This window comes from Podarcis tiliguerta (genome assembly GCF_965153285.1).
Source record: "Podarcis tiliguerta genome assembly, chromosome: 12".
In the NCBI taxonomy this organism is placed as follows: Eukaryota; Metazoa; Chordata; class Lepidosauria; order Squamata; family Lacertidae; genus Podarcis; species Podarcis tiliguerta.
In genome coordinates, this window is record NC_139545.1 from 1157579 (window position 1) to 1181959 (window position 24381).

The 24381-nt window shown below is 43.6% G+C and overlaps 1 protein-coding gene and 1 long non-coding RNA gene across 2 annotated transcripts in view; one reads left to right on the forward strand and one right to left on the reverse strand.

The window, feature by feature from the left end:
* The window catches only part of CNTNAP2 (contactin associated protein 2), a 965530-nt gene that overhangs the window by 133099 nt on the left and 808050 nt on the right, over window positions 1-24381 (reverse strand). Inside the window, exon 14 of the mRNA XM_083407007.1 lies at window positions 16099-16255. Within this exon, the coding sequence (XP_083263133.1) occupies window positions 16099-16255 (157 nt within the window). The remainder of the gene's footprint in view (window positions 1-16098; window positions 16256-24381) is intronic.
* On the forward strand, window positions 1634-22819 carry LOC310661328. The gene is made up of 3 exons (XR_014503906.1): window positions 1634-1923; window positions 4186-4316; window positions 22605-22819. It is a non-coding gene; the product is annotated as an uncharacterized lncRNA (long non-coding RNA).

The window sequence follows — 24381 nt, forward strand, 5'->3', positions numbered from 1 at the left end:
GTGGCAGTGGCAGCTGCAAGGGGGCACCCCATGGCCTCTCCATGGCCTCTGCTGCAGCTCATAGAGGTTGCTGGAGAGCAAGGGAGGAGGAGGAGGAGGAGGAGGAGGGGAGGCTGCCACCACTGAAGCCCAGTCCCGGAGGGGCAGGCAGAGGGCCGGGCCACACTCAGTGGGAGGAAAGGTTTTTTTTTTACAAAATGCTTTGTGCATCCACATCTAATCTTGCCCCTTTCTAAAATTTATTTTTTGGGGCGTGCTTTTCTTTTTGTAAATCTACCAAAGAATAAAATAAAATCAGGATTAAGGGGTTTTCTCAGGGCGGTGGAGGGTGTGTGTGCTCTGTCTCAGTGATGCGGGGGGGGGGCGGCACTTGCCCTTCTTTGGACAGGAAGGGCCTGGAGGGGGACAGTAAAAGGGGGGGGGGTCAAGGAGGGACAGCTTGAGAGGAGTGAGAAATGTCCCTATTTTCATCTGAGGAACGTTGTAGGGTATGGGATTTTGTGTTAGTTTTCCTTGTTATAATGCTGACACTTCTGCTGCTCTTTCTAATGTTCCTTTTACACTACATTCCCTGTTGTGTTATGGAACTGTGGCTTTTTGAGTGATATTCACACCAGTGTGGGTGGTGCGACACAAAAGCAATGCCACCCAACACATGTGCACTTCCGTTCCCCCAAGATTCACCCATGAATTTGGCAGGAAATATCAGTGTGCTGGGATACCACGATTTTCCGGGTCAACAGGATTGCAAACAGATGTTTTCTGGAAGCAGTTAACACAGAAGTGAGTGCTAAATTTACACTAGAGTCTGCTAGATTTCCAGGTGGCTTTTATGTCATACGAAAGGCCACATAAAATGCAGAAGGTATCAGGTAAGGGAATGTTGGGGAAATGGAATAGTGTGCTGTCTGAATATAGCATTAGTAAGAGGGCCCCACGGTCTGCTTCCGGAGTATAAATTAGCTGGCCTTCTCCCCACCAAGCATATCAAGCTGGAGGGGGAGACTCTGAGAAGTAGCCTGCTTGCTGATGGAGGTCTTGCGGCACCTGGAGACCAACAGACGATGGCCAAGCTATTTTGGTGGAGAAACCTCTGGACACCCAAGTGATGGAGGAAGCTTTCAGTCACCACAGAGCTCATCAGAATTCTGTGTTGCTTACAAGCATTAAAGCCCCACAAAGGAAAGCGAGTTAATTACAGAACAAGTCCAGCATGCTGACTGCATTGTGGATATTTAGAAATAATCACTGCTGGAATATTCAGTACTTAGATAATAATGCATCCGCTATTTAAATATTTTGTAAATTTTGATTGCAAAAATGGCCTCTATCATCCTTCTCTCCCAAAGGAAATCACCCCAAAAGAATGGGGATTACATTCTCAGTGTGCTGTATTCCAGTTAATAACCAAATGGGAGATGAATAATCCTGTAATTGTAATGAGATAGATAACATCTCGGAATAATTTTCAGATTTCTACTTTCTTTGCACTACATAAGATTTGCAAAGAGCTATAAGGTGTCTCAGAAATAAAGTGTCAAGATAGCATTTTTTAAGTGTTTGTTAGCTTTCTATGCAGAATGCATGCATAAGCCCCTGACAAACTAAAACATACCTCTAATCCAGGCATGCCGAGTTCTGCCCCACATGGGAGTGGGGTGCTGGTGTGTGTATGTGACATCACACGGTGGGAGGAGACCTGGTGGGGCCCACTGCAGTTGTGGGAGGGCCCGACGGAGCCCTCTGGACCAGCAGGAGGGCCTGACAGGGCCCGCCCAGGTACAGAATATGGAGAGGGCCCAGACCCCGCAGTGAAAATGGGGGGGGGGGGTCGGCTCCATGGCCCCACATAGATGGTGACCTGCTCTAATCAGTGCTTTTTTCTGCTGGAGCTTTCGGGAACCAAGTTCCATCACCTCTCAGGTGGGCGCCATTGCAGGCCAGCACTCTCCCACCTGTGTCTTGCCTTTACATACTTCTGGGATGCCCAAAACGAACATTTCAAGCAAAAACAGAAGCTGGACAGCATGTGCAAGTCTACACTTTTTACAAGATTGATGGCTCCACCTAGCTCCTAGCCACATTTGGTCAATCTCCAGCGCGGGGCTGATTCGTATTTCCTTTTCTTCCTTTTCCTCAATCCCTCTCCTGTGCAGCGGTGGTGGGCTTTAAGCTTTCCAGGCAGGCCTCTCCCATGGCACACATGTGTGTTTGCGCAAGGGCCCTTTTGAGCTGTCATAGCCATCTGCCAGAATCAGAGAGAACGAGGGGGGTGGGGGCGCATCTACCTGACCAGCACCAGAACCAGGGGTGGCCCCCAAACCAGCTAGGGAGACAGCTTGCTGTAGCTTTTAGCACCTTCCAGGGTGGTGAATGTGGCCGCTGTCAAACCAGCATCTGCTCAGGGCTGTCCCAAGTCGCCCAGCTGTAACAACTTCTGGCAGCTTCTTTTCTTTAATAAATGCACTGCCTCTAATTATTTTGTTTTATTGCTATAGCTAACTATTTCAAGTAACCATAATGACAACACAAGACATGTTTTCTCATTTGCCTTCTCTTTTAATAATAATAATAATAATATTTATTTATATCATGCCCTCCCCAGCCGAAGCCGGGCTCAGAGTGGCTAACAACAGTAAGTAAAAAGTAAAAATAAAAAGTAAAGGACCCCTGACAGTTAAGTCCAGTCGCGAATGACTCTGGGGTTGCTGCGCTCATCTTGCCTTACTGGCCAAGGGAGCCAGCGTTTGTCCGCAGACAGTTTTTCTGGGGCATGAGGCCAGCATGACTAAGCCGCTTCTGGCAAACCAGAGCAGTGCACGGAAACGCCGTTTACATTCCCGCCAGAGCGGTACCTATTTATCTACTTGCACTTTGACGTGCTTTCGAACTGCTAGGTTGGCAGGAGCAGGGACCAAGCAACGGGAGCTCACCCCGTCACAAGGATTCGAAGTGCTGACCTTCTGATCAGCAAGCCCAAGAGGCTCAGTGGTTTAGACCACAGCTCCACCTGCGTCCCTCTCTTTTGATAGTTGTACACAATTCCTTCACTTTATCCTCTTCTAGGATGCCTAGATGAGTGGTTTTCCTCTCATGCCAAGTCTACTCCAGGGGATATGGGGATCCTGGTAGTGTCTAGATAGCTTGGTAGACCGGACCAGGGAGGAGTCAGTGGCTGTCATGCATGTTGCAACCAATGGCATGGAGAAATGCAGTTGCGTTGTCATTGAAACAAAACCGAGCTGCCGAGTTGAAAGGCAGCACTTTCCAGGCAGCCTTCTTTGAAATGCTGACCGTTCATGAAAAGGGCAAAGCTAAAGCTAGAGGAATTGTTGTTGTTTTTTCAACTGTGTGTGTGCAAGTTTTAGCTGTTTTTATATATGTAGTTCTATATGTTTTTACTGTGTTTTACATTGCTCCGGGATGCCTCATGGGAAGTGATTAATAAGTTAAATACTACTACTTCTAATAATGTTAATTTAGAACTGGGGATGTACTATTGGTCCCTTGATCAAAATGCTGAAGATGAGATGGAGATACATAATGAAATTATGGAAATTAAAGAGGCTCCCAAAGTAGGAAATATTGCAGTAATGAGAAACTTCAAGTACACTCATGTAGACAGGGCAAACACACTTCCAGTCACAGCAAAGAGGTAAAATTTCTATATGCCATAAATTACAGTGTCCGAGAACAGGGACTGATGGAACTGAACAGAGGGAAGGTGATGTTGGTCTTAAACTTAAGAGGTGCAAGTGTTGAACCAAATGGGAACAGTGATCACAGTGCTATCAGAAAATCCGACATGTGAATTTCAAAATAGAAGACCTCTAAAAAAAGGAGGGGATTGGTAAACAAACAAACAAAAAAGCTGAAATGGCAAATCAAGTGAGTCAACTCTTGATTGCTTGGGGATTTTTTGAAGCCATAATAACAAAAGCTAAGCTAGAATGTACACCACAGATCAGGAAGGCCAAGAGGATGCCAGCATGGTTAACTAGCAGAGGCAAAGAAGTGATCAGAAGCGAGGAGGCTTCGATCAGAAAATGAAAGTCTTGCCCAAATGTCGATACTAAAAGAGGACACAAACTTTGGCAAAACAAATTCAAACAATCAGATGCAAAAAAACTCAGGAAGCCCATTAACATAAGACTTAAGACCAACAATTTTCAATTCTTTAAATAGGTTAGAAGCAGGAAACTGGCAAAGGAGGCAGACCCTTCAATGACAAGAGAGTCAAAAGTGTGTGAAAGGAGGATAAGGAGATGGCAGAGAAGCTGGATGAATTCTTAGTATCTGTCTTCACAGCAGAAGAGGTAGGAAAGATCCCTGTGCCTGAACTCACTTTCTTAGGAAAGGAGCCTGAGGAATGGAGGCCACAAGTTACAGGACACAACGTTCTAGATCAAGGGTCAGCAACCTTTTTCAGCCGTGGGCCTGTCCAACGTCCCTCAGATCATGTGGTGGGCCAGACTATATTTTGAAAAACAATATATGAACGAATTCCTATGCCCCACAAATACGGTAACCCAGAGATGCATTTTAAATAAAAGGACACATTCTACTCATGTAAAAACACGCTTATTCCCGGACTGTCTGCAGGCCAGACTGAGAAGGCGATTGGGCCTCATCCGGCCCCCGGGCCTTAGGTTGCCTACCCCTGTTCTAGACCTTAGTGACAAATAAAAAACAAATCAATCCAGATGTCATCCAGCCAAGAGTTGAAGAATTTAAATAGTTCATTCTAATAACTTGCAAAAAGCTGGAATTTGACTGTTTTATTATTGTAATGGCTTCTCAGTTCATCCCTTCCTTGATATATTCAAGACCCCAATTCAAAGGGCAATTGTGAATAATGATTCAGACCTCGCTGCCACCTGAATATAGTCAAGCTGCACAAAAGATACTTGTTAGTTTTCTTGTTAGATCTTCACCCAGACTACGTCCTTTCCAACCTTATGTATGTAACCCAGGGCTACACTTTTGCCAACACAGGTAACCTTTTAGTGGTGACTAATTCTGTCATCTCTATACCACATGGAGCCATGCTAATGAACCTTCTCTGAAATCATGCATTCCCTTCTTGCTTCAAACAAACTCCTAGAGCCCATTATATTTCTGAGTGCTAACTGCAACAGCTTTTCTTTGTGGTGGTGGGTGGGGAATTCATCCAAGAATCTGTGAAGCAACCCCCTCCCCCCCATGTACATTCAAGCTGATCTACCCCTGACTGGCTGTAGCAGCTATAGGTTTAGCCAGTCAATACAGCTGCCTGGAGAGTCCCTGCCCCTCGTCTTCCTCAGCAGTAATGGTAAAGGTACCCCTGACCGTTAGGTCCAGTCGCGAACAACTCTGGGGTTGCGGCGCTCATCTCGCTTTATTGGCCGAGGGAGCCGGCGTACAGCTTCCGGGTCATGTGGCCAGCATGACTAAGCCGCTTCTGGCAAACCAGAGAAGTGCACGGAAACGCCATTTACCTTCCCACTGGAGTGGTACCTATTTATCTACTTGCACTTTGACGTGCTTTTGAACTGCTAGGTGGGACCAAGCAACAGGAGCTCACCCCGTTGCGGGGATTCGAACCGCCGACCTTCTGATTGGCAAGCCCTAGGCTCAGTAGTAGCTGGCTTCTTTAGGCAACAGGGAAGAGGAACAAAGGAAGTTAAACTATAGCAGTTTTGAGCATCCATAGTTGCTGCAACCAGAGTGACTTCAATATACACAGGACCTTGTTCACAGATTCCTTTACAAACTACCACAAGAAGATGTTTAGGTTTCTTAACCCTTAAATATATTGTACTTTCAAAAGACCACCTTCAAAGTTCTTGAGCAACATTTCCTCCCCTTCAATGTTTTGCTTGTGCACTTATGATGTCAAAATCTGAGAAATGGTACTGTGTCAAACTGGTTCTTATTTACAGTGTACTGGAATGATAAATTTCAAGATGTTGGCCCATATGCATTGCTCTCTTCAGTAGGTTGATGATAGTTTCTTGAAAGGAAACATATTTATGGTTGCTACAACTTAGTTGAATCTTAAGGGGAAACCTTCCATCGGAGTTGTGGAGAATGTTCTTTTAAGAGCATCATTTTACACACGGGGCAGTTGGGTAATTGTTCTGCAGCTGAGTTGGACCCAACTCCATGGGAAATGGAGGTGCACCCAGGATTTCTTCTGGCCCCAGTGACATCTGGGATAACTAACTCCAATGTTGTGATGTCACCTTTCCGTACTCACGAAGAATGGCGTTTAGGAAGCACCCAACTTGATTTCAATGCACAGGGAAAGTGCTGCAGGAAATGAGGGAAGGGGGGATTCAACTGGCAGCAGCCGGGCTTCCCACCCAGGACAGGGCACTCAATCCAGACAAGCTGAAGGGCCTCATTATTTTGTAATTGGCAAGAAGAAAGGACCATTTCAGGCTCCAAGCTATGTAAAGGTTTCAAAAGATGCTGTTTATAATAGTGGCTTTTAAAAAGAGTGATTTGAAGAGTGGGCTACAAATTGAGCTATAAACATGATGTTGATGCATCCGCTGGGGGCGGAAGGAGGCCTCTGTGATTGGCGTTAACTGAAATGTTCCAGAAAAAGGAGAACTAAATAACTATCTTTAAAACATTTTTATCCTTCATTCGTGACAAATAATTATTGGCAATTGGATGTGCCAAGATTCGTAAACACATTAAACGCAATAGCACACAAGAAAGGTAATTAACAGATTGGGGCTGGGGAGCCCCCCCCCTTCATTCCCCCCCCCTTCATTATGTAGATCACTCTGCTATAAAGTAACAGGGAGAAACAGATACTTCACTTTTGGACTGCTTGTAAACACGGGCATATGTCTCATAGAATTATTTTCATTTCAATTAGGCTGCTGTTTTAGTATCTTTTCCAGGAGGCAAGATGACCTTGTTAGAAAATGAAATGCTGCCTCGTTCATTCGTCGAAGACTTTATGGTCTGTTTATGAGGGTTTATGATTTAAGAACTGTTTTATGTTAGCAGCGTTAATATCCTTGGAAATTGGAAAATTGCCACAGGATTTTCTCACTGGGGATTTGAAATCTTGCATGCTTACTTGATGTTTGAGAGTGGTGAATGAAAGCAGATGGGTTTTGCCTTGACATGATGGAAGATTTCTTCTTAAATATCCCAAAAACAGGGTGTAAATGAGCCACTAAGCAGGTGACAGATTGAATTATCAATTCAAAGGCAGTTGAATCCTACAGGATATTTGTGACTTTATATGCCATTCCTACTGTAATAGCATTTGGTCACTTAATACACATGACACAACCCTTAAAACAATGTAAAATGTGAGGCTAATTTAAATCCATATTGCAGGAATCGAACAGTGCAATTCTTGAGATGTCTACTTAGAAGTAATCCCTATTGACGTCACCTGGACATGTACAGGATTGTGCTGTTAGAGTTGTTAAGAATATTTCCAATTAAAGTTAGAATTTTGGAAGGTGTTTGTTCAATAAAGCTATAGACCTAGTCAAGTTAGACTGCAAGAGAGTTGAGTGGGAAATGAATAGTTGTGAAAGGCAATGCTGTGAGAAAGCAGCTGAAGAGCATGGTGTGCCAGAAAGATGAGCTGTGCAAACAAAGCCACAATTGTTGCTTGCACTTGTAAATAGTTTTGAAGTTTTAAAACACCTGTTAAGGTCTAAAAAAACCCTTATTTATTTGCTATTCAGCCTTTGGTTAAAACAAAGAAAAGAAAGAAGGAATTTTATGGAAACGTCTAATTGTTGGGGTAAATGTGCAATTTCCATTTAAATAACAAGCCAACCTGGTGATTTTTTACTCCTTATTTATCTCTCTCCCTGCTCTTTCCACACATACCCTGCAAGAAAACCATTTGAGATGTTAGAAATCATCTAGCTTGTCCAAAAAACCTGAGTGACAGCAGAGCAGACTTCAAATGCAATGCATTCAAGAAACCTCACAAATATGCAATAAATATAGAATAAGTTATGGTTTCTGGCTGAATGGATATGGAAGGATAATCCCTAGTTAAACACTGTATTTCATTTCAGACCTTCAGATATGATTTCATGGTTTATGAAGGTTGCAGCACCTTAATATCAAATTATAGCTTTGAAGTTATATTGAGAGTAGAAAAGGAGGGGGGAAACTCCTGTGCATAAATGACAAAGGGAAGGGCTTTTTGAGAGAGAGAGAGAGAGAGAGAGAGAGAGAGAGACAGACAGACTAATCGAATCACACTGTGTGACTGTAAAACTATATGCAACACATATTACAACAGAGCACACATACACACATTTCTGATATATACCAAATGTATAATCACATTTTTGCTGCAATTCTAAACATGCTTACTAGGAAGCAAGCTCTTTGAGCCCTGTGGGACTTTCTTGAAAGTAAAGATTCAACGCAGATCCCAGAAATGGTCCATAACACTCTGGATGAAGTAGAAGGGAAGGCAACTGTTGTCCCATCCTCTTCCTAGCATGGCCACCCACCCTCCCTCTACACACAATGACACACAGGTCTCAATGTGTGCAGCCGAGCAGCTGATGGGAGGGGTGGCAAATGAGATGAACCAAGAGGGAGGAACTGCAGAAGAACCACACCTGCTGTCTCTTGGACGTTCGCTTGTGGTTTAAAGACCATGTTGACTGTCCTGGCTGCAAGGTAGAACTCTTGGTCACATCATATCCCCCCCCCCTACAGCAAGTCATATAAACCACAGAAAACACAACAAGCTGCAGTTAATAAAACATGCACATAAGCTCATTTCTATCAAGATTAGCCATGGTTTATCATGTCTGAATTCAGGGTTTATTATCACTTGTTGCTTGGTCCCAGCGCCCGCCAACCTAGCAGTTCGAAAGCACTCCCGGGTGCAAGTAGATAAATAGGGACCGCTTACTGGCGGGAAGGTAAACGGCGTTTCCGTGTGTTGCGCTGGCTCGCCAGATGCGGCTTTGTCACGCTGGCCACGTGACCCGGAAGTGTCTCCGGACAGCGCTGGCCCCCGGCCTCTTAAGCGAGATGGGCGCACAACCCTAGAGTCTGTCAAGACTGGCTCGTATGGGCAGGGGTACCTTTACCTTTACTTTTTATCATGTCTGAATTCAGGGTTTATTATCACTATATAGTACATCAAGTCTGATCTAGAAACTAAAGAACTAGTTTTATCCCAGCTCAGACATTGCTGTAATAAACTGCATTGTCATAACACAAGCGTTTGTAGCTGGGTCAAACAAAAGATAAATGAATCAAACTCTTCATTTACTCTACTGAAATTAAGTAGAAGGAGCCTGGGATTTTTAATAAACATTTTTCATGATAAGCATGATATGCATGCTGTTGCTGAATGCCAAATTGGTAAGACCTCCCTCATCCATGATATGATCAGATCTGATCATGGATGAGGAGGCTGGTGTGGTCTGCATCACTGAGACCTGGGTGGGTGAGCAGGGTGGAGTTGGTCTCACCTGGCTGTGCCCACCTGGGTACTCAGTGCAGCCTCAGGCCAGACTTGGGGGGCCTGGAGGGGGAGTTGCTGTGGTCTGAAGAGATTCTCTCTCTATCTCCAGGCTTTCTGTCCAGTTGGTGGAGAGAACTAGAGTCTGTGTTCTGACAGAGCTGATCTCAGAGGCAGTGCTCACGACTCCCAGACCCCTGGTTCTGGAGCACTTCAAAATCCATGCCAAGGTGACTGGCTCTGGGGTGGCTCAGAACTTCATTGGCTGTCCCAACATGTCACCAGCACATGGCAGGCCACACTCTGGACCTTGGTGACCTGTTAATGGGGGACATTGATATCACTCCCTTGTCATGGTCAGATCACTTCCTGTTGAGATTTAGGCTTTCAGCACCTTTCCCCCTCCGCAGAGGTGGGGGACCTGTGAGGATGGTCTGCCCTTGGAGGCTGATGGATCCAATGGCTTCCCAAATGGTTCTGCAGGATTTTTTGGCTGATGTGACTGGTGCTGCTCTTGATGCCCTGGCTGACCTCTGGAACATTTGAATGGCCCAGGCCATTGAAATGATTGTCCCTGAGTGCCCTCTCCCACTTTGTGGAGCCCATTTGCCTCCCTAGTATACTCCCTAGTTTAAAGACAGTCTCAAGGCAAATCTAAAAAAATGAAGTATAAACACTGACAACTGGGAAACACTGGCCTGCGAGCGCTCCAGTTGGAGAACAGCCTTTACCAAAGGTGTCATGGGCTTTGAAGACACTCGAACTCAGGACACAAGGGAGAAACGCACTAAGAGGAAGGCACGCTTGGCAAATCTACACCGTGATCAACTCCCGCCCAGAAACCAATGTCCCCACTGTGGAAGAATGTGTGGATTGAGAATTGGCCTCCACAGTCACTTATGGACTCATTGTTAAAACCGTATTTATGGAAGACAATCTTACTCAGCTACGAGGGATCACCAAAGAAGAAGAAGATACTCCCTAGTATACCAGAGCTTAGGGCAAGGAAACAAGCTGGGAGATGTCTTGAACACAAGTGGAGGAAAGATCCAACTGAATGCAACTGAACAGGGCCAAGGGCCCTGATAACCGGAACACGGGAAGTCATCCAAAAACATTGAATTTGGAACTCATTAATTGGCTTTTTTTATTGTATTATTATGTGGTATGATTTGGTATTGTATTAATGAAAAAGTTATAAAAACTATATTTTTAAAAAAAGAAAATCCTAATAAGACTGAGGCTCTGTGAGCAGGTGGTTCCCTCGTCCAGATGGCTGGGAGGTTGCCTGCTCTGATAGGGTTACACGCCCTCTGAAGGAGTGGGTCCGCAGCTTGGGGGTCCTCCTGGATCCTTTGCTGTCACTCGAGGCTCAGGTGGCCTCAGTGGCCTGGAGTGTCTTCCATCAGCTTTGGCCCAGCTGCAACCTGATCTGGACAGGGAGAGCCTAACTTCTGTTTTCTATGCTCTGGGAACCTCTAGGTTTGGTTACTACAGTGTGTTATATGTATGGCTGCCTCTGAAGATGGTTCTGAAACTTCAGTTGGTGCAGAATTTGGTGGCCAGTTTGTTCACCAGGGCAAAATGGTTTGAGCATCTTACACCGATCCTGGTCCGACTTCACTGGCTACCAATTAGTTTCCGGGCCCAGTTCAAAGTGTTGGTTTTCCCTACAGGCAGCTCCCCACTTGCACAGGGGTAGTGCTTGGGGTCATTGTGTGTGTGCTGACAGGGCACGCGAAAGCCCACTCTGCCTCATTCCTCCCCCGCCCTTTTCCACCCCCTTCTGGGGCTAAAAATGGCATGCGCACCAGCGGTCACATGTGCCTTGAATGCGTGCAGGATGGGAGTTGCCTGTAGGAAGCCTTAAGCAGCTCAGGCCCACAATACCTCAAGGACCACCTCTCCCCATATAAACCAAGCCACACTCTTGCGTTCATATTCTGGGGCGGCCCTTCTTTGTGTGTCTCCTCCAGGAGAGGTCCGGAGGGCGGCAACACGGGAACAGGCTTTTTCTGCAGTGGCTCCCTGTTTGTGGAATGCTCTCCCCCGGGAGGCTTGTTTGGCCCCTTTGTTACATATCCATAGGTGCCAGGCAAAAACATTCCTCTTTAACCAGGCCTTTGGCTGATTAATATTCTATGGCCTTCAAAATGCATTTGTGGGAGGTGGGATTTTTGTTTTGTTCTGTTTTTCTTTTGAATATTTCTTTTGTGTTTCTTTCCTGTATTTTTATCTTGTAAACTGTCCCAAGATCATTGTATAAAGGTTGGTTTATAAATTTAATAAATAATAACAATAATAAATAATAATTCACTTATTTGCAGGAAGAAAACAGCATTTCAAATACAATGACTAGCATAGCAGCAATGTAACTGTGATAAGGTGTAATTTTTACAGTATCAATTCCAAAATTAACTTAATTAAGGGGCAAAATAAATGGGAGCGGCAACATTTGTTTAAGCATATGTTTGCCCCATTCACATATAAAGCAGAGTGAGCGAATCTGGCAGAAGAGTGGAGACAATTCCGCCCGTTGGCATATCCCCACATGCAAAATGGTCTCCATGGAGCACTTGCTCTCATCGCAGGTTAAGGGCCAAAAAGATCAAAAACCATGCAGAAGTTTGACAACATCCTTCTGAGAAGCAAAATTGAGGAATGATGACGTTCCAGCAATGCAAGCCTACAAAGTGCATGCAGTGACTGGTTGGGACAAGGCAGAAGTGAACTCTGCTCACCATAGCGTGGTCTATGCCCACTGAACTGAATTGAAAGTGGCCAAAAAGTGACAGCACCTATCTGGAAAGCCTTGTTCAGGGAAGTTTTTAATCTGTGATATTTTACCGTATTTTTTGTTTCTATGGAAGCCGCCCAGAGTGGCTGGGGAAACCCAGCCAGATGGGCGGGATACAAATAATAAATTATTATTATTATTATTATTATTGCTACTTTTTCCTTTGAAAACTGTGGGAGCAGATGAACTGCAGGCCCATTCCACGATCATTCACAGCTACCACCACCACCACCAATTGGTTTTACAAAACATTTTTGTCATGAGTGTTATATGGTGAAACTTAAGACGAGAAATGCAAGCAAGGAAAAATGAAAGGGAAGAGGCAAAGTTGTCCTATACCAGGCACGAGAGAGAAATCCAAACCAAGGAAAGAATGGGAAGAGAAAGTCAAAGGGGGGCAGAGAGAGAGAAGCTTTCTAAAGGAAGAAAAAGAGGAAGACAGATAGACGTCCAAAGGAACAGACTTCATCTTTGGGCGCAACAGCAAACAAAGGACAAAAGTGAGAAATGGCACTAGAAACAGGTTTAGCAAGTCACTGTTTGATGCAAGCTGAAGTCCCCTGACAGTTGTTCTTTTGGGTGTTCACCTCTGCAGTTTGCTTGCTGCCTTGCTGTCCGGTGAATACATTGTCAGCTAAGCAGTGCAATATTGAAATGGAATAGAACCAAGTGTCTGTGACTAAAAGGGATTCCTGAAATTAGCAGGATGGGAAGAATAGTTCTTACCAAATGATACATTTCAAACTAAATATGAAAGGGCACAATTTTATGTTCATTTCAAAGGTTTGTGCTGTGTAATGATGCATTGAATTGTTTCATAACAAAAATAACTTTTAAAGTTTAATGTTTGATATGCCATACAGCCATCTTTGCAACAAAATGTTCAAGAAGGCAGAACTACATGCGCTAGGCAGCAAATGAAGTAGGGCTTCATTTCCAAAGCCTGTAAAAACACTACTGTAGATTCAGCAGAGCATTAGGGGTCACTTTACATCTGAATGCAAACTGCACTAGTGTCATATATGCAGAGTGAAAAAGACTCAAAAGGGAAATAAATGAGAGAGACAAAATGAAAATACTAGGGACAAAATCTGTCCCATGTTCACAAGTGAAGGCAAAAACAGGGCAGCCCGATCAATGCACATACCTTGCTGCCCTGCCAAGCATATAACCTGGAATGAGAACCAGTGGCCTCACGTAAGTCCTCATTACATTTTTCAGTATAGACCCTGGTTCTCATTATATAAATGACTTGATGAGGTGAGGGATGTATGATTGAAATTAGAACCAGTACTTTGCTACATGCACAATCTATTGCAGTTGTGTAAATGAGCCCAGAAAAGTTCCTAGTCTGTCACCTCCTCTGCAGCCAACAAGGAAACTCAAGAGACTCCCTCTTAGCAGGCCAGTAAAAAAAGTTTGCCTTTTACCAAATGGGCTGGTAGGGGATGACTGGGTATTTGCCATCCCGTCCTTGAACACACCCCATTTCCATGCTAGTTGGGAAAGGATTTCTCTCTCTTCTACAACACACACGGAATCCAAGAGGATGAAGGATGGAGTGACCAACCCCTCTTCTCCCCCGCATGGAAGTCCAGGTTGCTTATGGCTACTAGAGCAGTTGCCCAATACAAAGCTGGTCTATGCATTTGAGCTCTGCCAACTAAACCTCCACCTCCAGCTTTCATGCCAATAGAGAAAACCTTGAAAGTATGGATGCCTTGTGTGCAGCAAGAGTCCTCACACACATAGTACACTTGACAGACCCAATCCCTCTTTGAAAAATCACTCCCACTCCCAACGAAACCATTCTGAATGTCTCCTAGGTAAAGAGAAACAATCACTTATTTGCATATTGATTACACAGTCATGGAAATGAAAGGAGCTCTCATGCTCAAGATAAAACATTTCCTTCAATATTATCTCAAATGAAAAATGCACACTAGTTTCAATGATTTTAAGCACACACAAAGAGGACTTGCTTACATGGGCAGCTACTTTATCTCAAACAGGTTGAAATAATTAGGAAAACTTAAATGCCTGGTTGTATTAGTATTTCTTGCTTCGAGAAATTTTTGCTTCGAGAAATAAACTTGATGAAATCACTGCAAGCCACCCATTGAAGCTCAATCCAGATGCACTGTTTGGAAGCAAAATACCTGCAGATGGCAGGTAATGGGGCTGATTTAAGACAAGGTGGTCAGCCTCCTCTGGATGGTGGGGGGTTCACAGGTTCACAGTCTGGGGCTACTTTCTGACCGCTTTTTGTTACCTTGAGCCCCAAGCTCCTGTTCTAGGCTGGCAGAAGACCTGAACAGAAATTCTTCTGTTAGCAATGCATTTGTTTTGCTGCTGTTATCAGTTTCTTTCCAGACCAAAGTGCTAGGTTTCTCTCTTTAAAGCACACCATGCCCTGGCTCTAGGTTTTCTGAAGGGGTGCTTTCCACTTGATGCTCCTCTGGGTGTCCAAAGGTTGTCTCAGAAACACCTGCTTAGGATTTTTGATAAAAATAAACATTTTCAGAAAGGTCTTTGGAATGCTAGAATAATTTTCTAGATAGAATGGCAATGCTCAAAACATTTCTTGCCATCCAACAACCCTTTGAAATATAAATGTGATGTTCAAATTTAAAATAAATAATAATAATAATAATAAACATGACAATTAAGTCAACATTTAGTCCAGAAAACAGTGGATATTATTGTAGTGCTGGAAAAAACCAGACGTGTACCTACTTGGTGGCTGGATTGGAGACCATTAGGAGCTCTGCAAAGACAACTCAGTGGCATAATAAATATCTCCTACATAATTTGTTCCTTTGTCTCATTTTGGGTGTTTTAGCTCCTGCGGCTGCATCATGTCAAGTTGACCTTCCCAAGCATTGACCTTTTCAGTATCTCACCTAAGTTCTGTTGGCCAGGAGTGCATCTATCTTTCAACCTCATAAAGCAAGCACTTTCTAAGCTTGCTACACCTTAGTATCCTTTTGATTCTTCTCCTATAATCCAAAAGCCATTTGAAAGAAAGCTTCTCTTGTTCAGCCTCTCTGTTAATCCATATAATTAATTACCTATTTTTATCCTAAATGAATCAAGCACTTTTCTGTAGTTCAGCAACCACTAATAATATGAAGAATTAATGTTTTAATTCTAACAGTCTGCATACTGCTATTGATCCAAATATCAACAGGTTGATTACAACAAAGAAAAATGCTAAAAAAGAGAAAGAAGTATATCGTATTATCAAACCTTTTTGAGCTATAATCACACATTTATTTAATCACTGAGATCAAAGCAGTAAATGCAAAGCTAATAATGGATCCAATTCTGTCATGTACCAGAAATGTGTTCCTTTGAGAGCAATATTCAGTGTATAAAAAGAACCTGTTACATAAAAAAGTGGAGTCAGGAAGAGGAGATTTAGGTGTTTAAAGGTATACACAAAGATTACTGTAAATGTACTCTGTCACCCAGGCCCATAAATATATAAAAAGACTAAAAGGCTGGAAAGTTTCTGCTTGTTCCTAGCACCCAGTACTCTCAGGTAGAATGCCTTTGAGCATAGATGTTCCATGGTTAATAGTAGCTGCTAAATGTTTAGATGCAGAACAGTACTTAACAGCTATCAAAGCTGATGGCCATAATCACATTCTCTGCAACTGAATTCCTCCATTTAATTATGTACCGCGTCTGTCTGGAACCTTCCGCCTGTCCTGACCAATTCATGTAATTGTGTGACCTTGAGATTTAGTATTGTGAGAGATTTAGGTGTGTAGGATTGTGTAAGATTGTGCTGCAAATTGTTAACGTATTGTTATTGTGCACTTAACAACATACTTACTCTTTTTTTGAATCAGCATCACAGTTGCAGTGGTATTTGGAATCAGTGCAGTTCCGTTCAATGCCACACGCACACTTCTGAATGCCTGGTCCAGAGCCTCCCCAATAGTAGTGTTTTTCATTGGCACGTCCAAACCACCAGGTATACGGACTGCCCTCTGTAAGGATAAAGAAAGAAGAAGTGGTCATGCTAAATACAGCAGAGCTCCATGATGCTACAGCTCCTGTGCCAGCCACATTGTATCTCAGAGCCCCTGGGCACATCTGGAAAAGAAAGACATTGCTCAAATGAGATTTGAAATCCTGATGCACCCAAAACATCACATGCATGCTCATTTATCTTTAGAAATGATTTGATCCTTTATTTATCAGTGGTGGCGGCAGGGGGAGGGGAGTTAAAATTCTTAAGCAACTGATGTTTTAGGAGGCCGCCCTGGACTCAGATCAGAACAGACAAGCAGCAATCCAAGATTCTTGGGCAGCACCAAACACCTGATTCCATCACATTGAAGTCAAATCCCTCCTCTTCAGTGCATGAGGTTGAGATCCGATGTCAGAGGGAAATTGCAGAGGCACTTAGCCACAGACACAGATCCACAAGACAAACATGCGGTGATGGGGCGTCTCTGGCCCAAGGATGTTGCATTACTATCCTCTCAGTTAGAGGACTTCATCACAGATGCACAGCCAAAGTCTTCCCAGCTCCATCAGAATAGAAGACTGCCAGAGTGGACCGGGTCCCTTTAACAACAGGGCTGGATCTAGACACATCAAAACAGCGTTTCAGGAAAACACATTGTAAACTTTATTATGAGAAATCACATTGGCGAAAGACGGGACTCCACGACTCCATCTGTTGTCACAGTGTTATAATGCATATAAAACTGTTTTTCTTTCCTAATGTAGCTGAGTCCCTGGTGCACCAATTATGTGTTCTCTTCATATGTGTTAGGATCATTACAGTGTTTATGAAGTCAGCCTGTCCACATGGACTGTGAAAGACTAATATTTAAGCAGGTGGTTTTAACTGATGTGTGCATATACTAGGGGAGTGTGCACCAGCCACAAGACTTGTAGCTGTAACTGTAGCTGTAGAAATACTTCCAGAGTGCCTTACAATATTGTTTCCTATTAAAACCCTGAATAATTTTATGCCATCTATGACTGTGGTAGCTGCACTTTGATAAACGACCAGGTGCTGGTGATCTTTATTAGGAACACAAAGTGACATGGTGAGGGGAAAGAAGGTTAAAATTCCTTCCATCTCCACACCTGTAATCTGCTGTGAAAGAAATTCGGAACAAAATTGCTGAATAAGCTGTTTTTAATGTTGTTTTAATGCTGGAACCCACCTTAGGGTCGAGGGTGGGTAATACTAATAGAAAAACCCATGTGGTGGGCATTACGACATCTTGTGGCAGTGAGTTCCATAAAATAATAGGCTGGCCCTAGGTATGTCTAGGTGAGTTTGGTGGGCTTACTTCTGGTGACTGTACACAGGAATGCAAACTTAATGAAGCACTCTTGGAAGAAATAGTACTCTATTCTAGCACCCAATGTGGCCTTTCATCCTTTGTTTAGAACAGAGAAGGCACTGGCACTCGACTCATGCCTCTGGGAGTATATGCAGGAAACGTCCCTGGCCACTCAGACCAGGCTGGAGAGCACACCTGACCCCTGTGTACCAAAATAATTTAGGAAGGGGCTGGGAGGGATCAGATGGTTGCAAGAAAAGCTTCACAGCATTTGGTGCTTCCAACAGAATCACAGTCGGGCATGGAAGGGAGTGGCTCCCTCCGGCTCAACACTGCAGATGACCCAAACACAGGCAGGCGAAATTGGAAGAGGGTAAGCCCCAGTTCTCAGGGAGTTAAGGGGAGAGTTACTGGGATGAGGAAAGAAGCAGGAGTCCTGGCTGTGTTGGTTGTGCACAGGAGCCGGCCTAAGAAAAGGGAGGGTCATGTGATGAACTGGGCTCCTGAGTTCGGAGAAGCAAGAGTGGACCTTCAAGGGGACCTTAGAGGGGAGAGGGCCCCAGCTGTGAAGCATCACATTCTCTACCTGTGGGCAGGTTTCCAGGGACTTACTGTATTGGCCTAAATTCTGAGAGGAAGGGAAGGCAGGGCAAGGAGCATGTAAACTGGCATTGGGGGATGAAAATTGACCCTGGATAAGGGGGTGGGGGTTGAGGAGGGATTTGAATGAAGAGAGAAGCAGCATCATTTAAGTGTGTTTAGAATACTGCATCATTATTTCTGCCCCACTTGCTGAAATAAGTAGAACTGGAATGATGATCATACTTTTGTCATCTAATTTGAGTACAGCCTGCCATGTACCATATTGTATGGTTTTATTTCTAGCCGTTCTGTGAAGGCACCAAGGCTCAACCTCCTCCTCCTGCAGAGCCTAATTCTCCTCATTGCCGATGCCTCCCTTGCAAACCCAGCTAATTACAGCACCAGAAGGGAAGAAAATTGCTTACATTTATCAAAAGAGGGATTATAAGTAGAAATGATTAATGAAAGTAAATGATTAAGTATATGAAAGTAAAATTAGCAGTTGGATATAATGATGATGGGCTGCATGAGAATCTGTAACTGCAAACATTCTGAATGACAAGCTCACATAGAAATGGAACCAATCTAAGGATTTAAATGTAGGAGATAATGCTGTGCTTTTTAAAGCTGCATGCTTTGGTGGAACAAAGTTTGCTTCCCCCAAGAATCATGATCTCTGTCATTCCTTGAGCTGTTTTAAGCCATCTTCCTAAGTAGCCCTTGAATATAAAGCATTTTGTTTCATTTGCTACTGCAAAAACAACTCTGCACCTGAGTTAGGGTATATTTTGATTCTGAAGTACTACAGGGCATGATTTAGCCTAGACATCTCCCCCCCCCCATGTGGTCCTAGGGAATTATCTGAATACAGCACCTTTGCTGAAAGCAGGTCTGATCACTGCCTGGAAAGGAGAGCACTGGGGCATCCTATTCCCACCATGAGTTCCACGAGGGACGAGAAATAGAAAATAAAAAGTACTAAATAAAATAAAACTTGTGATCCACAGGAAGCAAAAATAGGAGTTTACCAAGTCTGCTTTGTGCTGCAAAGATGCCTGGTGAACTGCATTCAAATTTCTGGTGTTACAAACTGCATAGACATGATCTATCTGAACTCATAGCCAAGGCACACAGAAGGACAGATTGTGAAGGTCTCTGTGTATTTAAGTGACCCTGGAGAGTTGGGTATATGGTGCTGTGGACACTGAAATCCACATTTCCCCAATATCTCACTCAAATTCCACAATAAGATCTGCACGTATCTGGGCTCCACCCCTCCAAAACAACAGAAACAACAAAACTCTACAAATTTGGAAGAGTTTCCAACAAATGCACATATGTGGTGTTTGCACTGAAATCTTCAGGATGGTATATATGTATGACATTCCTGTCCTTCACTAACTGTAGATTTAAAGCCATTGTCTGTACATTTTTTGTATTAAGGGCATTTTTTTTGCTATGCCAAGAACAACACACAAAGAAAATGGACAAAGGCTGTTAGTATTCCCATAGATCACCAGTGTCATAAAAACAAAATCTTGCTTGTTTGATAAAATATGTCTCCTTGAGAACCATTTCATTTAATATGAAAACATTCCTATCAGAGTTAATGTAGTATGAACTAAACTCAGAACAGTCAATAACATATTTATTTCTGACATAATAGAAGAATGCATGGCTTTCAGGGGAGCATTTTGCATTCTAGTGAGCATTTAATAAAACCTATTATTTCAAAATACTATTGCTTGAGAGGAAAGAAGATTAATTTTATCACTTTGTGGAAATGTTTTGGAAAGATTTTCAGTGTGCCTGACTGGGATTCCATTGAAGAAAAAAAAGTTCATTTAGACACTTGAAATGGCAGTATTTTCAAAAGACTGCAATGACCTTTAGGACTTCTGAGGACTTAACTCGTGTTCAGTTCTAACTGGCTTCACTCTTGCTCAGAGTTAGTTTGTCTAAATTCACTGAAGTCAAATGGATTTTAAGTAGTCTAACTCTGGTCAGGATTTCAGTTATGGACTGTGGTATTTCAGAATCTGATTCTTATGACATTCAGCACCAAAGTAGCCATGACATTAATTGTGTGGGTGCAATTAACTGCTTGCTTTTTTCTCTTTCTTTTAACCAGTGGCTGGGTAACCTGAGGGCACAAGAAGTTTAACTCTTTCTCTCCCTGTCATCTCATGACACATACTGAAGCTGCTATTAGCATTTCAAGGGAAGCCTCCTCTAGTATCAATGCAATTGTCCTTTGATATGCAAATAAACAGCTTCAGAGGGGCACTTTTTGCTAGGACTGTGGCTGGCAAGAAGCAAAAAAGCCAAGCTTCCCACTGGCTGCTGTTTACATAGCAATGTTGTTTCGTTGTTCTTGACCCCCTGGACCAGAGCAGGCCAGGCCCTCCTGTCTTCCATTGCCTCCCACAGTTTGGTCAAACTCATGTTGGTAGCTTCAAGAACACTGTCTACAGCAATAAACAGGCACAATTAATTGCATTCTCGTGATTAATGTCACACCTAGGACAGTTTCAGGTGACTTGTTCATTCAGCATTCATCCTGATTGATTTGCAGGGAGATCAGACTGCACTGGCTATTCAAGGAGCACTCATTCAGATTTACTTGTGGGGAGTTTAGGTAATGTTGCATCAGAGCGAGTGTTATTCCACACTTCCCAATGGATTCTCTCATATTTGAGGGAAGCAGGCTTGTTGCTATCCCCCAGTCAGATAGCATTGCATATATTTTTTTTGTTGGTAATATGTGACTGTCAGTCGAGAAGCGCCCCCAGTTCAGCACTTACTTATATTTTTGATCACTTGCTGGCCACAAATGAATACCAAAGCAAAGCATGCATGTGCGGGCAGTTGGGCTAGTAAAAAAATGGCAAGTGACTGACCTACTTGCAACTCTCTGGAGTGAACATGCCCAAATCATGTTTGCCTTCTCTGTTTTTTGTCCCTGGGATCGTTCTCTTTTTACCAATAAACAGCAACAGTAAGTAGTGCGGAGACCAGGCTTCTGAACCTCGCTGAGCGGCATGTGTGAGGCAGCCCATTGCTGGCTCATCTGCAGCACAACTGACTGTCTGACATTAGCAAGAAGGGCCGGAAAGTGATGTTGGGGTGGTGAATCCTGGGGGTATGCCAGAACACATCCCTGAGCCAGGATTAAAGCAAGGAAGGGAGCAGGGAAGAGTGGGGGTCCGTCTTTGTTATCTTTTTGCCTTTCACTAGCTATGGCTTGTGTGCCAGCTATGGCCATTCTCACCATGCTCTGGTAGGGATACCTGGGCCACAGTTTCCCCTGCATTTGTAACCTCAAGACTTGATCATCGCAACGTGTTATATGTTGCCCTCCCCAGTCATGATCACATAGCAAATCTCCCCCTGGAGCAGCAATTAGCCTTAGAAAAAGCCTCCCATTTTTACTGGGACTGGCAAGGATTAAAACCTTCCCTTTGTAATTAAAGGGGTTGTTTCATTTCCCCTTCAGAGTTTTTAATTGGCCTTCTTTCTCCACTCTTTGGCCTGCTGCTAGTTTCTTTACTGTTTTTTTATTTATTGATAAGGACATTACTACTGTTATAATGTAATTTTATTTTGGTTTTGCAAATCGCCCCAATTTCTTTTGAGGAAGGGTGGGGTGTATAAAATGTGGATTTTGTTCCATTTTTTTTAAAAAAAAAAATACAATAATTTCTAGCTTACAGAGGATCCTATAGTATGTAAGAATGTACATATAGCAGTTACCACTTTATGAAAAACTACGTGAGAAGTCAGCAACATAACAGGTAGCTTGGATTAATCATTCTGGTCACCTACTGTTTTCTTCCTATTATCACTCTGAAACCTTTCCCCTCTGATATTACAGATAACCTCTAGTTTATTTCAGCTGTCAAAGAGACCAAGTCCTGCTGGCAGTTAATTTGGTAATGATGTGATTTATGGAGCCTGGCTAAATGTTGTGGTTAAGAGATGTTCTTTAAAAAAGCAAAGCCAGGGCAATCATAAGTAGGAATTTTTAAAGCAGCAGTAGCAGCGAGAGCAGTGGGTCAGCAAACTTTTTGAGCAGGGTCCAGTCCACTGTCCCTCAGACCTTGGTGGGGGGCCGGACTATATTAGGGGAGGGGAATGAACGAATTCCTATGCCCCACAAATAACCCAGAGATGCATTCTAAATAAAAGCACACATTCTACTCATGTAAAAACACGCTGATTCCCAGACTGTCCGCGGGCCGGATTTAGAAGGTGATTGGGCTGGATCTGGCCCCCGGGCCTTAGTTTGCCTACCCATGAGCTAGAGTCTTCATCCAAACACTGCAGCCTTTTTAGTGGTGCTGCTCTGTGCATACAGCAGTCTGACATGGAAATTGATATGAGAATGGCATGGAAAAACATGAAGAGAAATCTTTCTGCTAAATTTCTGTTTCATGTTCCTGTTTCATAGGAGCAAGGCCTGATAAAGGAGGCAGCAAAGCTACTTCATGCAAAAGTGAAGTCCAGAAGATGCAGGAATTAAAGCAGAAGTATCCTACAGGCCCAGGTTTTCTGCTCCATTGCTAGACCTAATGGAATGGCTTCTTGAATATGACAGTGCTGTGGGATTGAGGATTGGAGTGATCATTCTGTGATATTATGGCAGTGGACAAAGCTGTATTGTAACTTTCGAATAAATGTGTTTAAAAAACAGAACAGAACAGAATGAAGAAGGAGGAGAAGAAGAAGAGTTTGGATTTGATATCCCACTTTATCACTCCCCTTCAGGAGTCTCAAAGCGGCTCACATTCTCCTTTCCCTTCCTCCCCCACAACAAACACTCTGTGAGGTGAGTGGGGCTGAGAGACTTCAGAGAAGTGTGACTGGCCCAAGGTCACCCAGCAGCTGCATGTGGAGGAGCGGAGACGCGAACCCGGTTCCCCAGATTACGAGTCCACCGCTTTTAACCACTACACCACACTGCTCCCTAAAAGTGTTTAGGAATTATGCAAACTGGGAAACAAACCAGAGCCAGGCATTTGTTGCCTTCTCTTCGTGTGAAGAAGGTGGTTTGCATAGATTATCTGGATCCAGGGGGCAATCTGGAAGCAAACAGGTATTGAACGCAGCTCAGACAAAGAGTGCAGGGCAGAGTTGGAAACTTTAAAGCATCCTTCTCCAATCTGGTACCTTTTCCAGATGTTTGGACTCCAACTTCCATCCGCCTCGACCAGCATGGCCAATGGTCAGGGATAATCAGAGCTGAAGTCAAAAACACCTGGAGATCTGCTCTGCACTTTAAAGGTCCCAGTGAGAGCCTCTTCATCCCTTGGGCCGTCTGATGCCTGCAGAATTGGCAAGAAGCTGCTCAGGCACAAAGCAGCAGGGGACTGAGGGCACAGGATCCACACCATACCTTTAAAGCACAGGACTCGCCCCAAAGAATCCTGGGAACTGAAATCCCCACCCCAGCTGTACTTTGAATGCCTGGTGCAGATCTGCTCTCAGTTCCAGACCTATGCTTATATTTGCCTGTGGGTAGATTGTAGTTAGCCGTTGTAATTTGAATTAATGATGCATTGAGCTTATTTCCATGCACCAGAGCACAATTTAGCTCTGAAGCTTATTTTTGATGTGCCGAGGTGCGCAGAGAAGTGTGAAGCTGATATCACTTTACATTTGCTAGTTTTCACTTTCAAAGAGTGTGTTTAAGGTAAAAAATTATCATATCTGCAATGTATGGCTTCAAAAATGAAACTTCAGACAGATCTATAGGAAATAAAACAGGAGATGCAAAATATCCTGGCTCTCAGACACTTGATTAAAATGTCCTTTTCATGGAAGTAAACACCATTTCTCTGAGCTCGCAGAACAAGCTTGTTGCATGGATGGATTGCTTCATTTTCATTACAGGGACCTTGTCTACCTATGTTCAGTATTCCACAGCTATTCTCAGACAAGTAGTGCAATGAAAGAGCCCCATCTTCTTCCAGGATTAGCAAGCTGTAAGAAAGCAGCAGGAATGGTATCTGTCACCTCAGGGAAAGAAAAGATTCTTGACAGCTTCATTAGGCTGTCGGGAAGATTCACTTTTGGACCCTGAATCTGAAAATCTGCCGCCATGTGGATGATTCCTTCTTCAGTGAGACACATATTCCCTTTGCAACACCACTAACTGAGGCTGGCTTGTTATATTTTTCTTGGCTATCATAGCCCCAGCAGTGAGATTAGATGCCCTTGCATGCTGT